Source organism: Polistes fuscatus, unplaced genomic scaffold, assembly GCF_010416935.1.
Source record: "Polistes fuscatus isolate 324 unplaced genomic scaffold, CU_Pfus_HIC Scaffold12, whole genome shotgun sequence".
Classification (NCBI taxonomy): domain Eukaryota; kingdom Metazoa; phylum Arthropoda; class Insecta; order Hymenoptera; family Vespidae; genus Polistes; species Polistes fuscatus.
In genome coordinates, this window is record NW_025113020.1 from 7,070,738 (window position 1) to 7,086,110 (window position 15,373).

The 15,373-nt window shown below is 28.2% G+C and overlaps 3 protein-coding genes across 7 annotated transcripts; 1 reads left to right on the plus strand and 2 right to left on the minus strand.

Annotated features, from left to right (window-relative positions):
• Window positions 1-105: 105 nt before the first annotated feature.
• LOC122513289 lies at window positions 106-2,535 on the plus strand. 3 transcript variants are annotated; one of them, XM_043629573.1, is made up of 7 exons: window positions 106-234; window positions 323-455; window positions 536-1,040; window positions 1,251-1,454; window positions 1,620-1,840; window positions 1,947-2,188; window positions 2,288-2,535. In XM_043629573.1, the coding sequence occupies exons 1-6, from the start codon at window positions 179-181 to the stop codon at window positions 2,166-2,168; spliced, it is 1,341 nt and encodes a 446-aa protein (XP_043485508.1). In that variant the 5' UTR covers window positions 106-178; the 3' UTR covers window positions 2,169-2,188; window positions 2,288-2,535. The 3 variants fall into 3 exon arrangements, with proteins under 3 accessions (XP_043485508.1, XP_043485509.1, XP_043485507.1); XM_043629574.1 differs by having other exon boundaries at window positions 2,365-2,402; XM_043629572.1 differs by having other exon boundaries at window positions 1,947-2,535.
• Window positions 2,536-6,021: 3,486 nt separating this feature from the next.
• LOC122513291 (INO80 complex subunit D) lies at window positions 6,022-7,918 on the minus strand. The gene is made up of 2 exons (XM_043629575.1): window positions 6,353-7,918; window positions 6,022-6,254 (listed from the first exon to the last, which is right to left on the minus strand). The coding sequence occupies exons 1-2, from the start codon at window positions 7,704-7,706 to the stop codon at window positions 6,088-6,090; spliced, it is 1,521 nt and encodes a 506-aa protein (XP_043485510.1). The 5' UTR covers window positions 7,707-7,918; the 3' UTR covers window positions 6,022-6,087.
• A 3,820-nt stretch (window positions 7,919-11,738) lies between these two features.
• On the minus strand, window positions 11,739-15,334 carry LOC122513379 (dolichyl-diphosphooligosaccharide--protein glycosyltransferase subunit STT3B). 3 transcript variants are annotated; one of them, XM_043629699.1, is made up of 7 exons: window positions 14,781-15,334; window positions 13,889-14,587; window positions 13,471-13,781; window positions 12,857-13,394; window positions 12,315-12,776; window positions 12,135-12,225; window positions 11,739-11,996 (listed from the first exon to the last, which is right to left on the minus strand). In XM_043629699.1, exons 1-7 carry the CDS (start codon window positions 14,999-15,001, stop codon window positions 11,976-11,978), a joined length of 2,343 nt encoding a protein of 780 aa, XP_043485634.1. In that variant the 5' UTR covers window positions 15,002-15,334; the 3' UTR covers window positions 11,739-11,975. The 3 variants fall into 3 exon arrangements, with proteins under 3 accessions (XP_043485634.1, XP_043485633.1, XP_043485632.1); XM_043629698.1 differs by having other exon boundaries at window positions 11,739-12,002; XM_043629697.1 differs by having other exon boundaries at window positions 11,739-11,966; window positions 14,781-15,333.
• Window positions 15,335-15,373: the final 39 nt, after the last annotated feature.

Here is a 15,373-nt window from a genome sequence, read left to right on the forward strand (position 1 = left end):
TAAGGATATACACACACACATCATTTGAACTCTCTAGTAATCAATATAATTTTACTCTCTTATAACTTCAAAAATATATCATCCCTATTGTCAAGTTTATTTGTATTTACAATATTAACCTCTAAAAATGTATGAATGATTTTTATATAATTATTTTTAATAACTAATTCATTTAATTATGGATGATAAACAATTTATGTGGGATGAAATATCTGAGGGTTTAATGTTGCCAGGGTAAAAGAATATTATATTAATCTTAGATCAATTATTATTTTTAATTATCTGTATTATAGTTTGTAATTCATTTCTATATATTTTGCAGAATACAACAAACAGATGATGAACAAATAAAAGGACGTGCAATAAAATCTGAAATAATAGATACATCAGAAATTTATTGTCCCCATGATTATTTGATTTTAAATTTTCATGAAACGTTGAATCCAAGTCAGAAAGTAATAAAATAATAGCTATAGATAATAAGTAAAATAAAATTAATATCGATGTGTATAATTAAAAAGAAAATATTTTACAGATAAGATTTAAAAAATATTATTTACGTAAAGTAGCTCCCAATGAGCCAGACGTTATCATTTTGCAAGACATTAAAGATCTTGTAATGTTTTTACTTGCCAGTCCAGTCAGCGTTAAATTCATAAATTTTTTTCACTTGCCAGTCGTTGATCATTTCTTAAGAGCACTTATAATATATTTTCAATATTATATAGAAATATGGGAAAAGTTAACAGAAGAACGAGTGGCTACTTTGAAAAAAATTCCTAATCCGTTAGCGGGTGGGCATAGAATTAAATACGCAGATGAATTACATACTTTACGATGTATGTTGAGTAAAGAGTATGCAGATTTAATAGTAGGTTGTCAGGATACTGTACGATATCATCATATGGTAAGCGGGAAAAAGAAAGCGAGTGTGACACAGTCGCAAGGAGAAAAAGATTTAAGAATATTTGAAATGCTAATTCATATATCTCATCGTGTTGTATGGATAGCTTTACATCGTAAATACTTTCACTTAATTGGTAAGTTATGTTACATTATTAAAAACACAATTATATTTATTCAATAACTTAGAAACATGATCGATGAAAAATATGTGTCTATTGTGTTACAGTACAAAATACAACTTTATATTATTTTTTATTGTGTTTTACTCTCTTTTCTCTCTCTCTCTCTCTCTTTCTTTCTCTGTGTTTATTATTACGCTTATTGATATATGTGTATTTATGTAGAATCAGAATTACATAGACTACTTAGAACTGAAGTCTATAACACTGCGGAAAGAAGAACTGGTTATACCATTAAAGATATGTTAGAAAGTGATATTTTTGTACTACATGGTCCACGAATACAATCTAAAAGAAAATTACTTAAAAATTCTCCTTTAATAGAGGATTTAATTTATTCCGAATGTAATTTCAAAGTATTATCATTAGGTAATACATTTGTAAGTATTATTCGTGTTAATGTGTCGGATTGAATTTGGTTCGTACTAAAATAATATATTAAAAATAGTATTATTTTAATTAATCGAGAAATTTAAAGAAAAAAAATAAAACTTAATTTAAGCACGATTAATTTATTTTTATTTTACTACGTAGGAATGATAGACGTTGATAGAAGCGATCCACGAATCGATTACTTACACAACGCATTACTTATTGATGAAGAGATGTTGCCCAAACTTGGAATTAAAATAGGCATACTTGGACAAGAAAGATCCAATTATGATTTAATGTTAATGCTAATCGAATCAGAAAATTCTAACGACGTTGAAAAAAGCAAGATCAGCGTATCCGATAAATTAATACAAGATAGTTCGGTATGGTTTATTTTTTAATTATATTTACACTATAACTTTTCAATTCCTTGCGTCGATCTCGTATATAAGAAACAAAATAATATAATTGAATTTATATTATAAACAGGAATATGATGAAAATATTATTAGAATGCCTTCTTTTGGATTAGAATCCATGTTAACGACAGAAGTATTCCAAGCGAAAAGAATAGAGAAGTCGTCTAAAAAATATTCTAAAGTTCGTGAAGATGCTAGGAAAAAATGGATTATTAGACAATTAGAGATTCATACTAAATCAATGGATACATATTCTATTACAACGACTACTACTAGAAATCAAATTGAATGAAAACCAACTGAAATGATTTGGTAAATAAACTTTCTTAACAAATATTACGTTAACTTTTTTGATAGCATTACAAATAAAAATTATTTAATCAAATAGTTCAATTACTTGTTATATTTCAGTTCTAATTTATTATCAATGTAATAGTTGTAATCGCGAAAATAATATTATATTGAAAAACTCTACATATATTTCGTAGGAGGCAAATAGAAAATAAATTAACAAAATTACTTTGAATTACTTGTGTTTTACGATAATAAATAAAAATGATTATGCTAGTTAAATATAAAAAAAAAAGAAAAAAAAGACTACCAGACCACACCACCAGTTACAGGACACCCTGTATAATTAAACAGAATACTGATAAAAATGTTATCCAGCTATTATGTAAATCCAATGAATTTACATACATCGTATATATATATTTAATCTTTAAAAAATGCTTTATATATCACACCAATAGAGGATAAAAGTGAATGGGTTCAGATAAACTGAGTATTTTAAGACAATGTAAAAAATATGCTTATTATAATTGATAATGTCTAGTCAAGAGTAATAATGTTGATATTTTACAATGAGTCACATATAGATACACTCGAAGCAATGCATTATTTTTTTTCTTTCTTTCTTTGATTAAATTTTGCATTGTCCTTTTTCATAAATAATCACTATATATATATATGTATACCTAATTCCTAATGTTCTACGTAGTAATAATAGTTGACATTAATTTATTTCCAATACCGGAGGAGGGCTGTTCAAACTGCAAATATTTAAATAGTTTCATTTATTTATATATATATATATATACGAGATTGTTTATACTAATATCTTTTTGCAAATGGGTTTTGTAATAATTCATTTCTTTCAAAACTAACGTTATACTTTGAAAGTGTGACATCATTTTTTGCGAATTATAATTCATTTTCGAACAAGTGACACGCACATTTAAAAGGCAAAAAACAAGTTAATTACCTTATTAGTCAAATATTTGGCACTAAGATTTTGATAATAAAAACTAGATTATTCTTCTTTTTTTTTTTCCTTCCTTCCTTTCTTTCAAGCAAAATTTATATAAACTGTTCTTGTACTTACATTCAGCGATGAATGTTTTTAGCAATAACTATTAACTGTAGTAATGCGTGAAAAATTTCATACGTTTAATTCTCACATCGCACTTAATTATCGATATGTATTAAAACTATGATCATTTGTAATCTATCATTTTTCTCAATGATGCGGCTACGATCAAATATATTTGACTATGCATTGCATATTTTTATATCGAGTTATGATATTTTTGTAATAGCAATAAAATGGCAGTACATAACTCTCTTAAATATTTCATAATAGCAGTAATCTAGTCTTACTGTCAGAATCTGTGCCTCGACTGAAAAATTATTATTATTATTATTATTATTATTATCATCATTATCATTATTATTATTATATACAACATTAAATATCCCAAAATAATGAAGAAAAGAACAATTACTTTTGTCCTCGTTCGATTAATGAAATAATTCTAACGCGTGTCCTGTTTTCTATATCGATTGCAAAATATTAACTTTACGCTTATATATATATAATGAACGGTATTAAAAATGAAACTCTTTCAGATCATCTTCGGTTTTTTACTCATTTCTTACAGCTACTTATCACTGAATATTTGTCTACATGAATATATTACAAAATGGATAAAATAACGGTATCGATCATAATGTTTACGTATTATTTTAGTATTATTCACGATTACTTTGATGAATAATTGTGACAAACAATCGATGAGATAAAAAAAAAATAATTAAAAAAAAAAGAAACGTAAGTAATCGTTAATAGATTTATATCGTGAACTTTTATATAAATTCAGTCGTATCCCTGTCAAGTTGTAGTTGTTTTATACGTTTCATACGCACAAGGTGTTTGGATATAATTTATTATTTTAAAAAAAAAAAAAAAGAGAAAAAAAAAGTTAAACAGTTTTGTTCATACACTAATCGAGAGATCATTTTCTTTTTTTTTTTCTTTTTTTTTTCTTTTTTCGATATACTAATATAACATTACTTGATCGTTAACGAAAACTTGGCAAAAAAGATCTTAGATTTGTCATTAATAATTTAATATTTTACAAACCGATACAACTATAAATTAAAAATGTAAATGATTTGGATTAACACATTTGCTACCGTGAAGAAATTTCAACTACAACTTGGAACTTATTTTTCATGCCAATTACAGAATCTTGATGTAAATCTGTATTTCACAGATATGCGAGTAACACCACTAGTAGCAAATAAGTTAAAATCACCAACATGTAATAATTTATAGCATAATTACAATTAGAAATGCAAATGCGCTATCTCAAAATTTTCATAAAAAATGTTCTTGTGTATTTTACATAAATATCATTTTTTTTTCTTTTTGTTTATTTTTATTTTTTAATACGACGACGACATTATATCTAGATCTTTTTTTTTTAAGTTACATTTTATATATATATATATATATAGTATATATATTATTATATACATATACATATATATATATATATAAGTATATTTTTGTTTTTTTTTAAGAAAATGATTAATAAAAACACTAAAAGGATATAGAAATTTTGTGAATCGATCATAACGCAATAATTACTAATATGAAAAGAAAAATTAATTGAAGAAAATTTTGTAAATTAATTTTAACGCACTTGAATGCGTTTATTTGCTTAATTTATATTTAATCATGACAAAATTTGATATATTGGAACACAAATTTGTCTTTCTTTATCGAATCATTTAGGATAGTAAAAAGTAAATTGATGAAATTTAGTTTAACTTACAATTAGTTTAGATTGTTTTTTTTTTTTTTTAAACTAAAAGAAGATAAAAATAAAATACGTATAAATAGAAATGAAGAAATTAAGTAAAATGTAACAAAATAGAAAGAGAAAAATAGATGATCGTGAAATAGGTCTCTCTATTAATACATAACGTCTAATTATAATAAAATTCTAAATGTGTGTGACATATATAAAAGAGAATATATATATACCTTGATATTTGTTTTTTTTTTTTTCGTTTGCATTATTTTGAATAATATTGCATATCCTGAATGCTGATAGTGTCAATTATTAAAGTGTTATATTTCGTTTGTTGCATATCTCTTCATTGCCCGTAGTATTTTAAATGAAAAATAAATTTAAACGAAATTTAATTTAATTGCTAAAGTAGTTTTCTTAGCGCCCGAAATAAATCTTCGTTGATTTAAATAAAAAATAAAATAAAAAAAAAAAAAAAAAGAAAAATAAAAAAAACAAGAAGAATTTTTATTTCGTTAATGTTCATAGCAAGCTGCAAATATATGCTACAACTTTTGAATACTATGAACGACGATTCTTAATTAGATATTTAATTGGAAAGTGAAAAAAAAAGGAAAAAAAAATAATAATGGAATTCTTAAACATTTACAAGCACGTATATACGTCGTACATGACATTAAATCTAGCCATGTGTTACCTAATGTCCATCATTTTAAATTGGTAAAAGTTTTTACTATTTTTTTTTCTCTTCTTTCACATTCTATATTATGTATAATCGATCCCTGCCAATGTCTTGTAAACATGTGCAACTGCATACGATAAGAAGTCAGTGAGTCACGAGTTAACATGTAACAGCGGCAGCAGTAACAGCAGCAGCAACAGCGGCACAGACACGCAAGAAAAGTATCTCTCTTTTCTTGTTTTCTTGTTTCTTTTCTCTTTTTCTTTCTCTTTCTCTTTCTCGTTCTCGTTCTCGTTTTCGTTTTCGTTCTCGTTCTCGTTTTCGTTTTCGTTCTCATGCTCGTTCTCTTTCTTTCTTTCTCTTTCTCTACATCATAAGGAACACACGCGAATTTTATTTTTCTGATTATTATAATGTTAATGTAGGTGGGGCTACGAAGCTATGTCTGACATAAGTTGGGCTAGTAAAGCTGGCTCTAAAAGTCCATGTGTTTGTCCCATTCTTTCTAAATTACGAACATCTTTGTCCACTGCTTCTAACGCTCTTTCCAATTCTTCCTCCTCCTCTCTTGACGGCTCATATTCACCGTTTCTACTTTCTAAACAAAAAAATAGTTATATACAAGTATTATTATAATTGTTCTTTCATTGTTTTTATTTTTGTTTTCCCTATTATATATAATGAAATAATAATTACCAATAAATAAATCATTAAACGCATCCGGAGGTAAAGTGTTGAGTACGTTTCCAAAGTCGTGTTCGGATGGATCAAGAGAAGCAAATACTTCGTGATCGCTTAACTCGACTTTCAGACCTCCTCCTAGTCCGAGAGAACTCAAACCCAATCCTAAGTTTAAGTTAGAAGAGTTAGAGCTTCCTTGAGTAACGCTCATATTATTCAAAGTCTTGATATGACTTTCACTAGAGTTCATTTGGCTCAGGTAATGATTCTCTTCGTGCGCTAATGTACCTTTGGTCTCTAATTTATTAGCGGGAGGTCGCCTCTTCTTCTTTGGCCTTGATTTAGGCTTAGGCCTTGGGATCGTAGGAGATGCCGGTTTTTTCCTTGCTTTCTTTGGTTTGGATTCTTGAGCCTTACGATTATAATTATCCCTCTTTCTGGCGTGTTCAGGACAAAGCGGTAATTCGTGCGCTACGTCAAACACAGGAATGCAACACTGTGTGTTGTCACTAAATTTGGCAGTGCAATGTTCAAACAAAAGTTGATCTCCATTTAACATAATGTGCCGAGAACAATGACGAGTGCAAGGTAAAGATATTTGTTGACATCCCTCCGCACCGCATTGTCCACCTACCAAAAGTGGTCCATCTATTATTTTGCTAGTTCCTGGCAAATTACCTAAAGCTCTAGCCGTAGATGTTGGATCCTTGTAAGCAGCTTCCAATAAACACCTCGCACGTTCACGTAAAAGTATTTCAGAGTCAGCATCACTTCTATTTAACTGCATTAAACGTCGTCTTAACTGAGATCTTAATTGGGACAATCTTGCAGAACGATTTAATTCTGTACTCGTGTCTCCTGGGAACCAATGGCGTTGATAAACTGTCATCTCGTCTCCGCTCGATTCGCTATCTGATATTTCGTCACCCGCTTTGGGATAATACAGCAACGTGTGGTCCCGATTCAGTCTCCTTGACCTCAGCCGTTGCAAATTTTCTATGTGTCGTCGTTTACTTTGAACTATATTAGAATATTTTTGATCTATGCTTCTGCCAACACCGTAATCCACGTTCAAGTCTGTCCTTCTATCTGCAACAGTTCTATATCCTGCACTTGGTATGGCCGTTAATTTTGTCCTTTCTTTTATACATTTCCCTTTACTTTTTCTACAATTTTGCATCACTTGAGAACTTTTATTAGTAACTACTGTACAGTTTCTTCCGGATGCCGCGCTACCAAATGGTTCCGGTTCACTAAAAATATACGGATCAACATCCTGATGCGCTTCCGTTTTCAATAAAGCCTTTAAACGATCTGAAAACTTCAATTTATTGTCCATGTTTGAGTTTCCTGACGTTGGGACCTTCATTGATTGCCGTTCTTATTACAATGCATTCTATCCGCATTATCAAATTATTTCCAAGCGATTATTAAAATTTCTTCCTTATCTCTATCTAAAAGAACTCTTATTTTTCTATGCCATATACCAAAACTCTAAACGCATATGTACACTTTTTATTATTGTAAATAATACTGAATATATATAAAAAAGATTATAACTAAATTCATTTAAATTACATCACAGTTATGGCTTTTTTTTTCTTTCTTTCTTTCTTTCTTTCTTCTTTCTTCTTCTTCTTTACAATTAGGTTTTAAAAACCTTTTTATAATACATCAGCGCTAAGACAATTATGTTTGTTTTACTACGTGCAAAGAAATTTGAGTAATAAAAAAAGGTATCTTACAATTTGGAAAATAGTCCGCAAGGTTATTTAACCGTGTTAATATTTTTACCTAAGATACTTAATTGTCTACTTAATCGTTAATATATATATTTATACATACGGATAGATACAACCGTCATGGTACGCATATTTTAATATACAATCAAATTATAATCAAATAAAATTGATTTAAATGTCACCGATGATGCACACATTACTTTACCGATAACCATAACAACAAAGTTACTTGGACAAAATATTTGATTTAACAATTACATTAACAATCTTGCTACTCTGTTTTGAATTTAGATTGAAGGATGTACATAACGTTAACGATATCAATATTAGATTTCAATAAGAATAATTCATAATTGAAATGAGAGTGTAAAAACAAACCCTTGTTTTACATATCAGTAATATGTTACTGAGAAATAAAAAATGTTTACGAATGTTGAAACAATTGCAAAGAAAACGTTCCATCAATATAATATACACAATATTGTAATAAGAATAACGAATAATATTCGGCTACTTAATAATCATATTAATAACAGTATTATTTTCCTCAGTGATGGCATATTAACCAGTAGATGCACACACAATGTTGGAGGTCAACAATATTTGGTTATGTTCGGCCCTCTTACTTCCATTGACAAACGATCGAGCAACACCGTAGAAAATGAATTTTCAACTGTTGTTTATAAGAAATCGTAAAAGAGAGAGAGAGAGAAAGAGAAAGAGAAAGAGAGAGAGAAAGATAGATAGAGAGAAAAAGAAGGGAAAAAAGAAAGAAAGAATCTATATATGTATCATTGAATCGATCTTCTTCGTTTACATATTTAACGTAAAAAAAAGGAAACAAAAAGAAAAACTTATTAATTAAACTTCGATTGCGCACGTTAAATATCTTATACATATATATACATATATATATGTGTGTGTGTGTGTGTGTGTATATAAATATATATATATATATATATATTTGTTTATTTCTTTTTCTTCTTTCTATCTATCTAGTGGTTCCTTAAGCTCGTAAGGGGGGCTTTTTTAACGTATATTTAAGTTAGATCGAAATATCGTTAAGTACCGTGCGAATTATTATTATCTCTAATAATAATGATGATGATGATAGACCATATATCGTCCAATCGTAATAAACTTGAGCTTTCTTCTTATATACGTGTTACACTATTAAACAAATGATTTTTCTTTTTATATAATTTTCTCACCCACGAATAATAATATTCATCGATAATAACATTAGAAAAGACATGTCAGATGTGAGAGAAGCAAAATGGCGATCAACGCGTATACGAAACTATCTTTGTTACGAATAATCCATGAAAATGATTATTATATTACTCCCAAACTCGACGTATCAGCGTCCTTTGTTTATGCCCAATGATTACTTATTTTTACATTGCTAATATTACTATGTTAATATTAGATTATTCGTTTAATATTCGATTAACTTACAAGAATGTTTACTTCATTGTTACTTAGTCTAACATAACCTAACAATCGAATATATATTTTCTTTTGTTTCTTTCGAATGAATCCTTCATTCTTTTATTTTCTTTTTGATATTTCTTTCTTTTGTTTTACTTCTTTTATCTAATAAAAATACACACACACACATATATATATATATATGTTTAATGCGTGTGTGTTTATGTGCGTCAAATTTTATATTTAAATAATAATCTAAATGTTATAGCAATCTTTCTTACGTTGGTATCTTCTAGTAGGTTAACCTTTAATGATATTACAGTAATGAGATTTAAAAAAATGATTTCTCTCTCTTATTTTCTTAGTTTTTTTTTACTATTTTTCACATTCAAATTAATTCTAATCGATTATAGTTAAGATAACAAAGCTTTTTTCTAATTTTACTTTATTTTATTTTATGCGTCACGTTTAATAATAAGAAAAATATAAATTTATATACTTGCATCGAACGGACCTTTAATATGAATACAATAATAATAATAATAATAAAATTGCGGTATATTTTTGAAACAATTTTCATTCTTTTTTGTTTTATTTAAAAATAAATAAAACAAATCGAAGCTGGAATAAAAAAGAATTTAAATTAAATGTTACAAAGTATTGTTCTAATTAAATTATCGTTAATATATATTTTTTATCTTTTTTTAATTATGTCTGATTTTTTTTTAAATATTTTATGTAAATATATTAGGGAATTAAATATATCGAATTAAATATAAATTATAATTACATATAAGATAATATTTAAATTCGTTTTATATTTAACTAGTTATTATTTTGATTTACATACATACATATATATATATACATACATATATTAATTTAGTATTTGTATATATATATATGTGTGTATTTACTAATCAGCTGATTTTGACAGATAAAAAATATTTTCAATATTTAATTAATTTTATCTTATATATAAATTATTAACGTTATATTTGATAGTTAATAATTATTAAAAAAAAAAAAACATTGAAAATTTTGTCATAAATTTACAAATATTAATAATAATTAGAATTTATCAAAAAAAAAAAAAAAAAGAAGATATTAATATACAGAGTATCCCAGTTATTTCTTCACAAAATTGTATCCTATATATAAATATAAATATAAATGTTTCTATTAAAAATAAATATAATCAGTGAGGGAAAAAGGAAAAAATTGCATGCGATAAATAAACATTTACAGAGACCTAAGAATAATGTGGTAATATTTATAAGTTGAAACTTAGCATTATGTAAAATGGATATAAGAACATATCAATATTATTTCAAATAAATCATTAACCATTGTATTCTTAGGTCCTGCGTACAGAATACAAGAAAAAATTGTAAGATTTACAACACCATGCTTGTAAACAACAAGACTATGTTATTACAAACGTTTTGTTCAACAATGTACCATTTAACAAACTGGATTACCGTATTTGTGACATGTGTTTTTAAACCCATTGATTTCTTTTTTTTTTAACAATTTAACAACCAGTAAAACTCATTTTTTTATTCATAAACTTTTGTTGTTGTATTTCTCTTTCATTAAAATGTAACCTAAATTGAGTACACAATGCAATACAAACCTGTACGATAAATTAATTTTTTTTTTTTTCCAATAAAATTATCATTGATATTTAATTATAAAGAAAACGTATATATATATATATATAAATGAATCTAAGCACAATCATTGAATTAATTAGAAAATATTCAATATATATAATATATATGTGTATGTGTGGGTTTGTATGCGAATACAATTTCAGATAAATCCAATTAATTAAAGAATAATATTTAATTATTGTAATGAGAATCTTCATTACAATGATTTCAAAAAGTATCTACTATCAGTGTACCTAAAATATATTATTAGAAATACACTTAGTATATATACACAGTGGTATTTATTTGAATAATGTGTAATCATTCTATGTTGCAATGAATTAGGTGAAATAAACTTATATATGATATATACTATTATGCGAAGTGCCATATTACATTAGACAATCATCATAAAGACTATAATGGAACTTTCTTTGAAAAATAATTAATAATAAAATAATTCTTTTTTTTTGTGATGTTCTGAAACATTGAAATAAAATCTTTCTCTCTCTTTCTCTTTTTTTTTTTACTTTTTCTGTTTCTTTTTCTTTCATTCTCTCTATCTCTCTTTTCTTTTTCATTATTCTTCGAACAAATCCTTTGATGGTACTAATTCACACTTTTAGACTATAGTTTGTGGTAGACCCAAGGGACGGTAATTCTGTTGCTGTTACAAAAGTTGTATTTGAAATCTGTTATAGGATAAGTATTATACATTTGTTACGTCGTTTTCTTTAAAGGTTTTTGTCCTTTAATAACTACTGGCCGGCCTTTAATGAAACCTTTCTTACGCCGTGCAGTCTGAAACATTTAATGTTTAACCCCCCATAACTTCAACTAGATTTCCAGATTCATTAATGTAATACAGTAAGAACGTCAAACGATACGATTAATAATATACCAAAAATTAATATTATCTTTCTTTCTATTTATATAATAATAATCTTATCGCTTTACGATAATACTAACCTTTTTGCTAATATATGAATTTGCTCGACGAGCTATAACTCTGTCCGCAATTGGAATCCTGGGTCTATTAAATTCATCTGGTTTCTTCACCCTGTTATCCGATGAAATAATTGTATTAATTAATTAATTAATTTATTTATTTATTTATATATTTAGAAATATTTAAAAGAATAAAATTACCTGTAAATCCTAACGAGCCAATGTTCGGTGGTATAAGCCTCTTCCAAATAAGTTAATTGGAAATTTTTATTTCCAATTTCAGCATTGCGAGTACGATCATAGCCGGAAGGTGACCTGTAGTCAATTTTAACTTCACCAAATCTATAATAACTTAACTTGTACATTAAAGAATTCAATAAAGTAGGAGATCCTTCCGAATCGACTCTGAACTCTCCCTTTTCCGTGAAGTAATCACTTTCACGAATATCTTGAGGATGTTCGCCTTCGGCTATTCGTATCATCCATAAGAATTTATTGACATCGTCACCGGAATAACCAATCATACCACCAAAAATAATTAATACATAATCTACATCTAAGGATGTCATAATCTCATAAGCAGCACTTTCATTAGAGCTCATTGCTTTACCGACCAAAGCTATATGGGAATTATTCCATGTATTATTATCCACGAGCGTAGTTCTATACAAATAAAAAATTCAAATATTATATTAATTAAAAATATTCAAATCATGTATATATGATAACTTTAACTCTCTTACCTGTTAGCCATTCCAGCTATTTGATAACCATAATCCCACCAGCTCATAACTCTAGCATCGTTAGGTGTATTTTGTGCTAACCAGTAATAAGCTTCCCTAAAATCATCCAGAATAGCTCTACCACCATCATTGCTATAAGATGCTAATACGATTGAAGGACTAGAATATGCATTACTTGTAACCCAAGTACAATGCACAGTGAACATCATTAATAATATTAATACACCAATGATGACACTATTTCTAAGACTGTCGCCTAATCCATCACCGGCGTCCTTAGGTCTTTCGTGTTTCATTCTTCTAAGTTTTCCAGCTTTGTCGTACAATGCTCTGCCTGGACTTCTTTCTCTCTCTTCTTCGCTTTCTTCTTCGCTACCTTCAATTCTATCATTACCATCTCTACATTCCTCTTTCAAGAATAATTCTAATAGTCCACTGAATGCTATGCCAGCTAACATACATACGACTGGAGTTAACGTAAGCATGAGTCTCACCATTACTCCAGCGAAATAGACGGCACTTATGGCATACAATATAACTGAAATATATAATGAATTTTTTCCTTTGTTAATATTGTTGTTTAATTTAAATGTAATTAATATAGAGATACTTACCAAATACTCTTTCATCATTTATATGTTTAATGCAGTACCAAAGCCCAACAGGGAATGTTGTAACAAGAACGTGTAAATCAAAAAAGAAACTGAACCAAGTAGTAGGTTGATGTTCGGAAACTGACGCTATTATAGGTATATGTATTTTTGCGTAACCCGTATCCCACAGGGAATAAAATCTTCCACTCCAAGGTGCAACAATACCAGTATAAGTTAGTACAATCAGAATAAGTAGGAGTACAACCGCTGTTACCGCTACTACACCACTAAAATATTTCATCTCAGACTTTGTCAGTACGGTTCGTAAATACCTGTTGAAAAAGAATATTTATTTCTTCTTTTCTTCTTCTTAATGGTATAATATCATGAATTATTAAAATCATGAAAACATAGATCGTTAAATAATTTTTATAAATACCTGAGTGTAGCTAAGAAAATCAGTAAACCAAACACGCCACTCGCAGCCATATGTTCAGACGTTCTGATCGGCTGGAAACCAACAAATGGTATTTGCATACTCAACAAAAGTCCCAAAATATAAAACGTGGTATAACTCGTGAACAAACGATTACTAAATCGATTCATAACCAACAATGCGAATACATGAAATGGTATCAGATTAATAATGAAAACGTATCCACCCCAAGCAGACACCATATAAAAATATGACAGAGCAGTCATGGATGCCCAAAATATTGATCCAGTTTTAACTGATTTAACCCAAAGATAATAAGTTATTTGTAAAGCAAATATCGCTATTCCCTCGTTGTCGTAACTTCCAGCTACCGATCTTGATATGTAACCTGGTACGATGGCAATGAAACACGCAGCAAATAATCCAGCACCAGCGCTCCATATTTCTTTAGTTAATAAATAAGTAGAAATGGCAGTAAGGCCACTAAAAACTGGTGCTAAGAACACACAAATATCCCTTATGTGTATGGGAATATTTAAAGAGTGTAAGATGTAATGTATAGTTCCAGATGTTATCATAAGTCCAGGATATACTGTTCCCCCTACAATACGTCCTAAAGGGTACCATGCCCTTTCATCGAACCAATTCAAAAAGTTATAAAATCCATGTTGTACCATGTATGCTGTTGCTCTATAATTGAACCTGTTATCGATGAACAACAGTTAGAAACATTTTCACAGTGTATCGATATTAAATTAATATACGAATAATATAGTTTTATTTTGTAATTATATACACGAAATATTATCTTATCTTCAAAAATATAATCAACATATTTGTAAATAATATATAAAGATAGTTAAAACACATATTTTTAAAAAAGAAATTAACATACCAAGGATCAAACTCGTGTATAATACTTTCGAACCGTATTACTGCAAATAATCTGGACGCAAAACCAGCTATCCAAGCAAGTAATAATACTGTAAAAATAATCAAAGAACTAAGACCGGCGGCATTGGTTAACGTTGAAGTTTTCATTTGCTTGGTAGTTGTTTTCTTATCGGGAAACATAATTTTTTTCGTATTTGTCGTAGACGATTTATTCGGCAACATTGTGTGTATTTCTTTCAGTGAAATTAAATGCTCCTATTAATGCATATTTTCTTTTTTCCTTTTTCTCCTTTCTTTTTTTTTTTTTCACACTTTTAATTGCTAACTTCTCGTCAGAAGCATGCAGACATGCACTTACTATTCTTCAGCACACAGCACGTTGCAAAACTTATAAGACACTGCTTGCAAGAAATTATTAAACCACTATGAGCCTAGATTAGGAGGCTAGGACACGTCAAACGCCGGCTACGTGTTAATCATGTCTTCCACAACGAAACCTTATGCTCACTTCGAACAGATTATGAAAATGGCGGCACGTTCAAATATTATTTCTTTTTTATGACATTAATATCGTTCTAGATACGCCTTTAACTT

Bases quoted from the DNA above. Each gene is read 5' to 3' on its own strand.
- LOC122513289 (XM_043629572.1), top strand. From the start codon at position 179: ATGGATGATAAACAATTTATGTGGGATGAAATATCTGAGGGTTTAATG. The intron at 1,041-1,250 runs GTAAGTTATGTT...GTATTTATGTAG, and splicing joins TAAATACTTTCACTTAATTG to AATCAGAATTACATAGACTA. The intron at 1,455-1,619 runs GTAATACATTTG...TTTACTACGTAG, and splicing joins TTTCAAAGTATTATCATTAG to GAATGATAGACGTTGATAGA.
- LOC122513379 (XM_043629697.1), bottom strand. From the start codon at position 15,001: ATGTTGCCGAATAAATCGTCTACGACAAATACGAAAAAAATTATGTTT. The intron at 13,395-13,470 runs GTAAGTATCTCT...TATATATTTCAG, and splicing joins AAATGATGAAAGAGTATTTG to TTATATTGTATGCCATAAGT. The intron at 11,967-12,134 runs GTTAGTATTATC...TAAATGTTTCAG, and splicing joins ATTCATATATTAGCAAAAAG to ACTGCACGGCGTAAGAAAGG.
- LOC122513291 (XM_043629575.1), bottom strand. From the start codon at position 7,706: ATGAAGGTCCCAACGTCAGGAAACTCAAACATGGACAATAAATTGAAG. The intron at 6,255-6,352 runs GTAATTATTATT...TTTTTTGTTTAG, and splicing joins GTTTAATGATTTATTTATTG to AAAGTAGAAACGGTGAATAT.